The 13,078-nt window shown below is 41.4% G+C and overlaps 1 protein-coding gene across 1 annotated transcript in view; it reads right to left on the bottom strand.

The window, feature by feature from the left end:
- COL4A1 (collagen type IV alpha 1 chain) overlaps positions 1–13,078 on the bottom strand; it is a 118,535-nt gene that overhangs the window by 25,918 nt on the left and 79,539 nt on the right. Inside the window, exons 21-32 of the mRNA XM_054271867.1 lie at positions 12,268–12,432; positions 10,315–10,410; positions 9,140–9,223; positions 8,321–8,391; positions 5,133–5,324; positions 4,114–4,282; positions 3,666–3,758; positions 3,463–3,567; positions 1,884–1,981; positions 1,430–1,580; positions 980–1,093; positions 408–575 (exon numbers count right to left, since the gene is read on the bottom strand). Of these exons, the coding sequence (XP_054127842.1) occupies positions 408–575; positions 980–1,093; positions 1,430–1,580; positions 1,884–1,981; positions 3,463–3,567; positions 3,666–3,758; positions 4,114–4,282; positions 5,133–5,324; positions 8,321–8,391; positions 9,140–9,223; positions 10,315–10,410; positions 12,268–12,432 (1,506 nt within the window). The remainder of the gene's footprint in view (positions 1–407; positions 576–979; positions 1,094–1,429; positions 1,581–1,883; positions 1,982–3,462; positions 3,568–3,665; positions 3,759–4,113; positions 4,283–5,132; positions 5,325–8,320; positions 8,392–9,139; positions 9,224–10,314; positions 10,411–12,267; positions 12,433–13,078) is intronic.

Raw genomic sequence — 13,078 nt, 5'->3', positions numbered from 1 at the left:
AAGCAGCCCAATACAGAAAACAACAGTACAAACAGTATTATGAAAACCAGAAGAAAACGGTTTGTAATGGGTTTTTGACAAATTCTTAAAACTCCCTATTACAGCAAACAATGCTGTCATTAACAAAGGCATTATTAAAACCATACTCTGTCACCAAAACTGTGCAGAATAATCCTCTTTCATTATTACAGGAGCAAGGCTGGATTCAACCTGCTGGATTTGGTCCATGAAAGGACTTCAGCAGCAGCAGTTCAGTTACATGTGCAGAGCTGCTTTACTGACATCAGTCCTTGCATTTTCCCAAGCTTGGTTCTTTGATCAATCAATTCCTGAGTGAAAGGGTGTGCTATCACAACTTAATGAAACAGCTGTCAAAGATGCTGGTTTCTGAAGGACAGGGCATTTACCTGTTGATCCTTTCAGTCCAACAGCCCCCTGTGGACCTGGCAGGCCAGGTAACCCCACAGAGCCTGGGACACCTGGCTGGCCCGGGCTGCCTTTATCCCCTTTAGGTCCTGGCATATCTAGACCTGGGACACCAGGGAAGCCCCTTTCTCCTTTTATTCCAGGAAATCCTAGGAAAAACAGAAGATACCAGATTAGTCCTTAACAAAACACAAGGAAAACCATTAATAAGCATATCTGACCATGTTCACCTGTGATTCACAAATTAGATGGCACAGAGGATGAAGACTCAAAGGCAGACAGCAGAACCAGTCCTCATTTCCTAAGAGAGGCTTTGAACCTGTATCAATAACCCATCAATGACCCGAGGAGACCAATCCAAATGCCAGAAATCCTCTCAGGAGGCCTCACCCTTCATTTTGGACCACATGGAGGAGGTCCACTGGCATGCCCCCCCATCTACCCCTATCAACTTCACACTGCAAAAAGTTCTCAAGCAACACTTTTACCTGTGTTACCCACTTATGTCAAAATTCTGCTCTTAAGCAGCATCATGGGAGTATTCTCTGCTCACCTGGTGGTCCTTGGGGTCCCGGCTGCCCAGCAGGTCCTGGCAATCCTGGAGGGCCCAGCCCTGGTGCACCTGGAGGGCCCTGCAAGCCTTGGAGACCTGGGAGACCAGGGTCACCTGCAGGGAGACAGGAGAAACATAGACCAGACATTCTCTGATGCTGTTTGACATCTTGTTTGCTGAAGATGCCAGACAAGGAGCTTTGGAAGCACATGGTCAAGGAGACTTGATTCAGCCACCAACATCTCCAAGCCTGGGCTTGGATGAAGAGCTTCTCTTTGCTGCTAGCATTTGCTACTGGTGGCTAGTAGGAAAAAATGAGATGGGAAAAGAGCAATTCCCCAAGATATCAGTAGGATATTTCAGTAGTGAATGGACTTTTCACTGCATCTGCAGGAGAGTGACTTTAAAAAGGAATACAAATACAGAACTGTATTTTTCCAGCGACGTTACCTCTGAATCCCTGCTGTCCAGGTATGCCCGGAAAGCCCTGCTCGCCACGTAAACCAGGCAGTCCTGGACTTCCCTTCTCTCCAGGGATGCCAGCTGGGCCAGGGGGGCCTGGCAATCCCTTAGGGCCAGGTAGACCTACACCAGGTTCACCCTAGCCAAAGAAACACAATAGATTAGGAATCAACACTTCAAAACCGAGAAATCATTCATTGAATGTAATTAAATCATCCAGTATAGGGCTTATGTACAGACCTCTACACATGACTTCAAGGGAGAGCTGTAAGCCCTTTAAAAGTGTTAATGCCAAGCATTTATCCATTTGCTCTGTCTCCTTGTGTGCACAGTGGGAAACATAAAATGAAAGGCAGTTTGGCCAGCTTCTAAAGTTTTTCCTTGCTCATATTCCTGTCAACATGGGGAGTCACAGATAAAAGTATCAGCAGCTGACAGCTACCTTTTGGCCTTGTAAACCTGGAACTCCTGGCAAACCATCCAGACCGGGGGTTCCTGGAGTCCCTGGCTGACCAGGTGAGCCAGGCTGACCTTGGAAACCTATAAAACAAAGCAAAACAAACCAAGAGTCTCATCATTACCCTCTGTCTGTAAGTAACCCCTGCTGTTTCTTTAATCCTTTAAACTGAACTATTCACAAGGATGTGTTAACAAAGGCCTGGGCAGTCAAACTTCTAGGCCTGTCAGTATGCAAATGTCCCAACAAAGATTCAAACACTGACTTTTGTGCAGCAGTTGGCTTCTGATGAGAAACAATCACCCAGAGGAAAAAAATGCTAAGTGTCTCCTCTTAAGTAATAGCCTTGTGAGTTCATCTCCCATCTCCCCTGTGAGAAACATCGGGCAAAACCAAAGTCTTCTTCAGAAAAGGCAACTTAATGTGTGGGGCATCAGACTGAGGGATGCACAACAAAGCCAACCTGTGAATCCACACCTTTTGTGCAGTATATGTCTTGTGACACGTTCTAGTGTCCTGCTGAGGGTTTCATACAGAAGGCTTCTATGCCAGAGCTAGCCCATGAACTGCACCTTGAGAATGCAAGAAGGAATACCTACAACATTCTGCAAATCCCTTAAAGATAGCACTCACTCAACATTAGCACACGTACAACAAATTCAAATGAAGCAGGCAGAAATCCAGCTTTTAGGCTAAGACCTCAGAATGTCATTGGGCAGGGCTGAGTTCATGGAAGGGTCCTTTAAAGAAATATATTTAATGTGTCATTTCTTTCATCTGGCATCAAAGTGCATACAGCAATTCTTTTACAGATACAATGGGCCTTTTCTGTTCAGGTTCCAATGCAGTCTCAGAGGAATCAGACATGGTTACAGAGAAAAATATGCCCTTTCTTATTATTAAATTTCTGACCCTCCCAGTTCATTCGTGTGTGGAATCATAAGAAATAATGACAAAGACACAAAAGAATTTTGGTGATTGAGGCGGCTGCTGAAAGTTCAGTCATCTACTTCTAAATGAGCAGCAGTACTGTCAAATACATCTTCAAAAATTCCAAAACATTTAGACTCCCTCCAAGCTACTTGCATATGCTGACATTGGCCATGGAGGGAAGACGACACTTATATTGAGTAAGCTGGAATTCTAACCAAGCCATTCTCAGCTGTCGGGGACCCAGCAGAGATGTAAGCTCTGGCCCACAACTGTTACAGTTACATCAGCATATTATTTGGACCAACTACACACAGTGTTTTTCATCTCTCAGAAGGGTCATCTCATCTCAGCTACTTCAGTTGCTGCAATGTAAGATGCTGTACCATTTCACTTTCCATCTGGCAGTAGCTGTGACATTGTCTGTAGGTGCACCACTGCACTACACAGAGCAAGTGTGCAGCTGAACTCTATTGACAGAATGCTCCCTGTGCTGCTGGCTGACTTCTGCAAGGGAGCTTCTTCAGCTGCACCTCCCAAATCCATGCAGCTATGGCTGGATGACAGTGCAGACCTAGGCCTCCACCCACACTCCAGATACACCAGCCCTGTTAGATGGACAGCTTTATCTTACCTTTGGGACCTGGAGGTCCAGGGAACCCTATCCCTGGCTGCCCAACAGCACCTTTTTCTCCTGGTAGGCCAGGTCTGCCTGGAAGCCCAGGATTCCCTTTGTCACCTTTGCAAATAGAAACAAGACAAATGTCAACACAAAGGCTAACTTCTGGGGAACAGAACCATCCTGATCATCAGACAAAGATTAACAGACTGCTGTACCTTGGGGTCCAGGGAAACCAGGTGGCCCAGGAAGGCCATCTGCCCCAGGAGGTCCAGGGAGCGATATAGTTCGTCCTGCTTCACCCTTTGCTCCTGCAAATGTAAAGTTGTATTAGAGTACAGGAACTGATGAAATAAAACAAGGGACTGCTACCTTGACAGCATTATCAGTTCATCCATAGCATTAAAAGTGACTTGCTATGAAGTTTTTTTGGTAGAAACTTCGTAAAAAACTAGGATGAACCTAAACCATCCCATTTTGCCTAGCAAATCCTTCAAGAAAACTGCCCTCAAAAATTGCAATTATACTGGTGAAAGAGAGCACTGATTCAAATTAGCAAGTCTTTTTATTTCAGGCTTAAATTCTTATGATCCTCTAGGCTGTACCATTTTAAGGGCACAATTTAAAATATTTTTTTGTGTTTTTTAAAACACATTATAGCATTACCTGGAAGTCCTGGTAAACCCGGGGTTCCAGCAAAGCCTCTGTCTCCTTTTTCACCAGGTAATCCTGCAGAACCTATCCCAGGAGAGCCAGGGAAACCTCTTTCACCACGCACTCCAGGGAATCCAGGTTGGCCAGGGGGACCACGCTCTCCTTTCAAACCAGCTGTACCCTAATTTTTGGAAAGTACAAGTGTACTTCTTGCCTGGCTGGCAAGACAGAACACATCATCCTCTCTGAATATTTTGTAACTGGGATTTAGCACAGGTATCTGTAATGTTGAAGAAAGTGGATTTTTTCTACTCAGTTTAACAGAAACAGAATGAGGTTCCATTTGGAATAGCTCAGAGAGATTGCATCTAGCAATGCAGCTAACTGTATCATGCAGGCCATGTTTCCAGTAGTGGATATGGGAGCAGAGGTGAGCTCCACATTCAGCTCCATATCCACATCAGCTCAATTCTATCAGTGCCAGATTTTGAGGCATTCATTTCCACAAGAAGAGAAATATGCTAGAACAGACGTGAATCTTGTCTTCACAATTTCTACTCGGATAACTGCATTTGTTCAATCATCTCCAAATATCAGCTAAATCACTCACACTCGTTCTCACTATCAAGCTGTGAGAAAGGAAGAAAGGAATAAAACTACTGTCCATGTTTGAACCTTTTCTCTATAGTCCTGAAAGTAACAAGCCACGCTGGATGCATTTGAGTCAGATTACTTATTTGCATGACATGCAAAAAGAAATGGCCTGAAAAACCTAGCTCTGAAATAGTCTGTTGTTAAAGAACTGTCTTCCTCACTACTTCCAGTGAAAATGGAATAATCTTCTGAGGAAGAATGTACTACTCAAGGTAAAGAATAGATGTGGAAAAATAAATCAGGCCAATAAACATAAAGCATGTATAGGGCACAAAAGCATGTGAATTCTGATCTGAAAGACAGAATGTACAGCACAGCAAGTAAACATAAATGAACACACAGTAGGACAATATGCAAACATAAAGAAACAAACATACCGCTACTCCTTTTGGACCTGGGGGACCTGGAAATCCATCTTTTCCTGGCCTTCCTTCCCTTCCAGGAATGCCTGGCTGTCCTGGGAAACCAGGATCTCCCTTTTCGCCTTTCAGGATAGAATCGTAGGTAAAATCTCCAGGTTCTCCTTTTGGCCCAGGGCTGCCCATAAGTCCTGGAGTGCCGGGGGGACCCTGAAATTTCATCAATTCAGATGTCATCAATTGCCCTACAAACCCTTCAACTATAAAAGAAAGCAAACCTCAGAAACTGAATTGCAAATCCAAATTAAGGGAACCACCAAGTCAATGACTGAGGAGGTCAAATGAGAATATTTTCCAAGACACAGCAGTCTTGGAAGCAGAAAGCTTCTCTCTTGGGTAGTTTATTCATAACATTCAGCGGATGTGAATACAGGTGTTCAATCATTATTAATATTCATCAACTTTGAACAGCTGACACAGTCAGTTGGTAATATCAGAATATAATGCACGTGCTCAGAAAATAGTTTTGTAACCTCTCCTGGAAAGAAACTACCTACCTAATGGTATGCCTACCGGATTTCCAGAATTTGAATTTTTCCCCTACATATTTGCTAGGACTTGATTGAACTTGTCTTATGGGAACAATCTCTACAATTTCTAGTGACTCAGGGCCATAAAACGCAAACTTCATGGGCAATGTCCACTACGTACAGCTCATGTGCGCCCTCCACTTCAACCTGAACCAGGACATGGTCATTGGTAATATCTTCATTAGCACTGGAGTGTTCTGAATCAGACTCTGATGTTTTGGCATGGCTGTAAGCAATGTCAGCTCGCAAGGCCGGCCTCTATGTAGTTCTTCCAAGTTAAATTATATGCTGGATCACCACCTGGCTGAACTTTGCAGAGTAAAACAAACTTAAAAGCATTCAGAACAGCAGCCAATCCTTGTCTGATTAAAGACATGAATAGCACTTATGAGGCAATAAAAGTAAAACATAAAGGTGTGGCAAAACATGTGCCAAGAACAAATGACAGCAAAAAAGCTTAAATACATTAGAATGTCTTCCATTTTTTCCCACTGTTTCTTTCATGAATCCCATTGATATAATACATTCAGTCACTGGGTAATGCAATTTACTGAGGTGGCAATTGATAAGGAATTCATCTTAGTCAACTTTCATTGGCTGAATTCAGGCAACAAGGCTTTATTTACACTTCAGGGAGAGAAACAGATTCCTTGAGTAATGAATTCATACAAATGGTTTGGTTTTTGTACTTCTAAAGGTACCTCTCTCTCACCGCTGGTGACAGTGAGCTCACATAACCTCAGTGTGTGATAAAGCCAGTGCACAGGGATGTCACTGAGAAGTTATGTCAGAAAGGGTCAGCTGTAAGGAAACAGCTTTGGGGAGAAGAAGACTCAGTGTACTCACACTAGGAATGGTGTCAAAGCCCACATTATGCTACAGGAACACGTATGCTGAGGCAGGTTTTCACAGCAAACCTCAGTGTCCATAGGGACACTTAAATGGGTTCTGACAAGGTCAAATGTAGTTGTGGTAGTACACTGCTCATCTAGGAGTCATTTGTGTCACATTTTAGACAAGTGCTACACTTACAGCTGTTCTGCTTTTGGCCTTACTGAGAGTCATGCTGTGCTGCCTCAACATAATTTACAAGTAATCTTATTAGGATGCTACCCACTTTCACAGCTTTGCTTTATTTCTTCAAAAGTATTTGACTTTCCTGCTTACTAATTGTGTTTTACAGAACATACTGCAGACACTTCCTAAAATCTTCATTAACAACCTGGATGCAGGACTTGAAGGAATACTAAGTAAGTTTGCCAGTGACAATAAATTGGGAGGAGCTGTCAGCTCCCTTGGGGGCAGAAAGGCCCTGCAGAGAGAAACAAATCAGAGAGATGGGCAATCACCAGCACAAGGGCAAGTGCCAGATTCTGCAACTGGGATGGGGCAATCCTGAGTGTGTGGACAGACCAAAGAATGAGAGGCTGGGGAGAGCAGTGCCATGGAAAGGGACCTGGGGGTCCTGGTCAATGGCAAGTTGAACATGAGCCAGCAGTGCCCTGGCAGCCAGGAGGGCCAACCCTGTCCTGGGGGCATCAGGCACAGCATGGCCAGCTGGGCAAGGGAGGGGATTGTCCTGCTCTGCTCTGAGCTAGGGTGGCTTCACCTTGAATACTGTTTTTGGTGCCACAAAATAAAAATGACATTGAACTATTGGGGAGCATCCAGAGGAAGGCCATGAGAATGGTGAAGAGTCTGCAGGGGAAGCCTTATGAGGAATGGCTGGTGCCACTTGGTTTGTTCAGCCTGGAGAAGAGGAGATGAGGGGAGACCTCATATCAGTCTACAACTTCTGCATGAGGGGATGAGGAGGGGCAGGCACTGATCTCTCTTGCCAACAGTGACAGGAGTTGAGGAAACAGCATGAAGCTGAGTCAGAGGAGGTTTAGGCTGGATATCAGGAAAAAAATTTACATCCAGAGAGTGGTTGAGCACTGGAACAGGCTCCCCAGGGAAGTGGTCACAACAACAGCCTGATGGAGTTCAATAAGCATTTGGACAACTCTCTCAGGCACATGGTGTGATGTTTGGGATGTTCTTCACAGAACCAGGCGTTGGATCCAATAGTCCTGATGAGCCCCTTCCAACTCAGCATTTTCTCCTATTCTATGATTCAAAATTCAGCAAAACTGCCACAGTGTGCTGCATGCTAACATTAGATTGCTCACATCACACTAGATGGCACTGTCTCTCTCCATATGTATTTGTACTCACCAGCAAAATGTTATTGGAACAATTCAGAAGGCCAGGGAATACCTGCACCTGTTTCCTGAGAAATCCTAATCTTTACCCAGCTCCACTGCTTCTGCTCAGGCAGAAGGTCATGTGTGCCACCGAGTTCTTATGATGGATAAACTCAGAAGTATAACCAATATCTGACAGCTCTTTTTTAGCTCTTACAGTTCAAACCCTACATTATTTTATAAGGCATAATTGACCCTACTTTTATCATATCAGTAGACTGTTTTGGGGAGGGGGGGGTTGTTTTTAAAGAGAACAGTTACACAACCACACTGATACACTAGGATCATACACTGATCATACACTGATCATCACACGGTTTTTGATCACATGCCCAGCAGGACATGTAGTATTTGGCAAGGCATTACTTACAGGCACCCCTGGAAGGCCATCAAGTCCAGGTAAGCCTCTGTCACCCTTGAAACCTGCTTGTCCTGGAAAACCTTTTCAGAGAGACAAAAATATGGCTTAGTTTATTACATAAAATATAATATATTGCAAAAAATATATTACACACAAATAGCTCATTGTATGTGAGTTCTTAGTGATCCCCTGTAAAGTGTCTCATTCCATTCCCAGTAGTACCAGCATAATGCTGCTACAGCCAGAGAGGCTGTCTTGATTCATGAACTTGTGTTGCATGCCTGCATTCATAAACTTGGAAGCTGATGATTCATTTGACTTAGGAATGAATTTACCAATTCATGCAACCAATGCAGAACTGAAACTAACTAAACCACATTCATTTTCCTGAACAGCACTAGAACAAACATTAGGTATAACATAATTAATACAATTTTTGGCATGCAGCACTGCTCTCATATGGTAGGGAAAAAAAAATTATTTTTGGGCCACAGAATCTAGTGCTGCAATTGGAAACAAATGTATGGGTCACTATCAAGCCTGGGCACATAAGAAAATGGTCCCCACATTATATCTCACTGTGGAAATATTTGGGCCGCAATTTGCAAAGACCTTTCATTGTGGTCAGTTTCTGCTTCCCTGGTAATTCTAATAAATTGTATTTGAAATTTGGAATTAGGCCAAAAATAGGAATATGCCACCTTCCTTTCATTAGTCCTTTCATTAGTTTCACAAGCAATTTGATTAGTGGCACAAAATGTAATTAAGTTTCTTATCTATGCTGCATTATTTAGAATTAAGCCTCTTGGGTAATTAAGGAGTTTTTACCTGCTGGACCTGGTGGCCCTTGTGGTCCTGGGAGTCCTGGAGGTCCTACTTTATCACACAAGGCACAGGCTTCACCTTTGTCACCTGAAAACAGAAAACAACAAAGGACATGAATAACAACAAAAAGATTCAAGACAACTGCAAGCAGGTGGATTCAGGGCAAATGTCAATTTAATATTTAAATAAATTGCTGCTTGTAATTCCATGCTTCAAGGAGAAAATATCAGCAAGTTGATGTTCAAAATTCTTTAAATTTTTAAAGGAATAGCATGAAAATCAACATAAGTTTTATTCTAGGTTTAGTATTTAAAATAATGGTTAAAGAGGACAAAGTTGAAGAGGATCAAAAAGAAGAAAATAAATATATTCAGTAGGTATAGAGAAAATGAAATTATTGAAGCAGGAAAAGGACAATTTCTATAGTAACTATAATTTTGCACAAAAACAGTGAACAGAATGAGATTGGAAAGGAGTAACCACCATGTAAATTTTTGCAGCTCTTTTTTTTAAATGTTCATTTAGTCAATGCTGCTAAAACATGTGGTTGACAGTCCTATTCACAGAATCCCACAGTTAGGTCAGAAAAGATCTTTGCCATCACTGAGTCCAATCTATGACCAAACAGCACCATGTCAACAGTCCATGGAACTCAGTGCCACGTCCAGACTTTTCTTAAACCCCTCCAGGGATGGTGACTCCATCATCTCCCTGGGCCCATTCCAATGCCCAATCACCCCTTCTGTGAAGAATTTCTTCCTAATGTCCAACCTAAGGCTGTCTGTAGGTGTTAAAATTTTATCTTCAATTATACTCAAGGCAATGATTCATAAACCATTTTCATTCTCAACTCATCTGCCCCTCTTTAAATCTGCATCTCAGAATTCACACTCTGAATTACCTTGAACAGATCCGTTTACATAGGGCATAAGGCTCTACTGAGTTCGCTTGCAGCCCTGGGCCATCCTTTAGCTGGCCAAGAGAAGTTCATATCACACAATTCAAAGCACAATATCCTTCTTTACTCACCAGAGAGTCAAGAAACATCTTCCACGTCCATGAATTATTTAACATTAAGCACACTTTCTCTGGATCCAACCTAATTTGCTCAGCCTCTTTACATACCCAAGCTTCAGGCTACTAAGCATAAGAATACAATCATTTTAATATATTATTACCTTTCTCTCCCATTTCTCCTGGAAATCCGTCTCTCCCTGGAAGTCCAGGACTACCTGGTGCACCAGGTTCTCCTTGCTGGCACTGGTCAATTCCATCTGAAATGAAATTGGAATAAATATTGTTTTGAGAAGTGCAAGTTTCCATTATAGGGTTGCATTTACATCCTACCTGAAATGTACCTATAAAAAGTGGTAACTCAGGATAGCATTTTACTCCTTTATTGGATTTACTTGGAAAAATTTAGCTGGGATTCTGTACTCTTATTCCATATACACTGCTTAAGAAACCCTGAGAATTACAGAAAAAAGACAGGCTCTGCCATAATAAGGTTACAAACAATTTCAACATAAAATCTATTTTCAATTTAAGTTTTAGCTTGGTAAAGTATCATGGGTGAAAAACTGATGTTTTGACCCTGAAGATAATGGAGAGTATTGATGTTCAGAGAGATTCATTAAGAAGGTTTTTTTGAACCCTGACTTCTCTTTTTCAACATTTTAGGAAACTTTCTAGGTAACAGCAGCTTGTCAACATCTATTTAACTTCTTCACACTGATCAAGCTTCCTGAAAACAACAAACTTCATATGTTAGGATCTGAAATAGGTAACAAATGAGAATATTTCTCAGGCTTGATATAAGAATATAAACAGTGCTTGTTCTGTTTGATGATATGATGCAGGATCTGACCCAACATAGCATGACATCATTTTGACCAAAGCTAGTAATCAAAATGCTAATGTGAAGTTTGGAAAACAAGGTAAATTAAAAATAATTGCTTCCCATTATGTACTTGAAGAAGGCTAAAGAAGTATTTGGGGAAGGAGCAGAATTAAGCAATGACAATAATTTGTATGAAAAATGGAAATTTTTAGGAAAATGTAAGATTTAGCTATTTAATTCCATATTCTACATGTTGGATTTTGCACTGCTGCACTGGCAAACACAGCAACAACCAGGAATCTTCCCCTGTTTTTGAACAAAGTACCTTTGGTTTAGGAATTCCATAGAGAATAATGTTTCTTTCAATAGCTTTAAAGTACCTTAACCATTGTAATAGGGATATCATTCCTGATGTTGGAATGATAATTTAACTCACAATATCAGGATCACCTACAGTAAAAGTTTTCTATGAGTTAAAACATTAGTTTTAAGGAACTATTTGGCATGGACCACTTCCACAAGTACTTGGTTACTGCTTCATTGCAGAGCAAAAACATTGTTCTCTTTAAAATTACTTTATCACAATCTAATAAAAACATGTGTAATGTTGTTATTATTACTACTGATGTTATTATTTTCTTGTTCCATCATTACTGGTTTTTCATTTATATCATAAAGCAGGTGTTTACCCTGATCTAGTAGGTGGCATCCTTGCCTGTGTTGGGGGGTTGGAACCGGATGATCTTTAGCATTTCTTCCAACCCTTTCTATGACCCCATTCTCCTCTAAGATAATTTTATTTTAAAATAAAATCTTCTGGCATACTAGCACCTCACACAGCAGTTGTCACACCTGTTCAATCTGTTACACAGACTGGAACTGCAGACTTATAAATCATCACACTGAACAGCACCTTTTATGCTAAGGACAGTATTAGTATCTGCTATTTTTAATTGAAAATATACAAATATCACTACATCGGCACAATACGACACAGAACAAATTAATGTGAATTAAGGTCAATTGTTGGGTTATATTCTAACAATTAACAATTAATTTTGTAGACATTTTTGAAGTATTTATTTAGCAAAGAATCCTTGTGCTTTCCCAGTAAGGAAACAAGCGGCTTCCTACACTGTGCAACCGCTTTTACTTGGTTTATCAACAACTCAGATATGTTTCTTTCATGACACAGATGCATCCTGATGACAGATGCATCCTGTCTCTTTTTTCTTTTTTTAATGTGCATTATGAGTCCTCAAGGTGAAAAGCAACCAAGGGCTTTACCTACCTGTTTTGCCTGGAGGTCCTGGTGGGCCAGGCAACCCAGGGGGCCCTGGGAAACCATCTCTTCCAGGGATTCCAGGTGAAGGGAATCCAGGAGAACCCTTTTCACCTTTTTCACCTCTCTCTCCAGGGACACCAGGTGATCCTACCCTATCTGGAACGGGTCGACCTTTGGACAGAGTAAAACATAAATGTAAAAATGACAAGTGAAAAGACAGCAACATTATCAACACATTAACTTTCACAGGGTTTTAGAGAGAAATGGAAAAATGTTAATGCAAAACAAAAAAGGGACTGAATTTTAATTACTGGTGATTTATAAAAAAATGGGGTTTGTATACTCACTACAGCTGAGAGAAACTCACCTCTGTTAGGTCCCTAAAGAAACACACCTCATCTGTATTAGACTGCTTTTCTGGGATTTATTTGGACACATTTTTGCTGGGTAGTAAATAGTAGCAACACTGGAGTTAACTTAGCTATTCCATCTAGAAACTATTGCACACTTCCTTACCTCATGAAAAACCTAATCTAAAACACATCTAGAAAGGGAGGGCATGTCTGATAACTTAAAAAAATAAGTACTCAACAATGCTAGCAGATTTAAGGAATGCTAAACGAAAATGCTTTGTAAGAATAATAAGTGAAAGTAGCCAATAAAAAGAAGCAGATAACTACAAAAACCCCTGCATAAGATCCCCTTTTAGCTATTTGTACAGTCACACAGGTCTTCATATTTTAATGACTTCCAGCTCACAAGTCATCATTACACTTCACCATTAAAACATTTTGGGCCATCTGCAACACTGCAGGAA

Source organism: Melozone crissalis, unplaced genomic scaffold, assembly GCF_028551555.1.
Source record: "Melozone crissalis strain CALT ecotype California unplaced genomic scaffold, PUWL_Pcris_2 ptg000013l_1, whole genome shotgun sequence".
Classification (NCBI taxonomy): Eukaryota; Metazoa; Chordata; class Aves; order Passeriformes; family Passerellidae; genus Melozone; species Melozone crissalis.
This window is presented reverse-complemented; position numbering and strand designations above follow the sequence as displayed.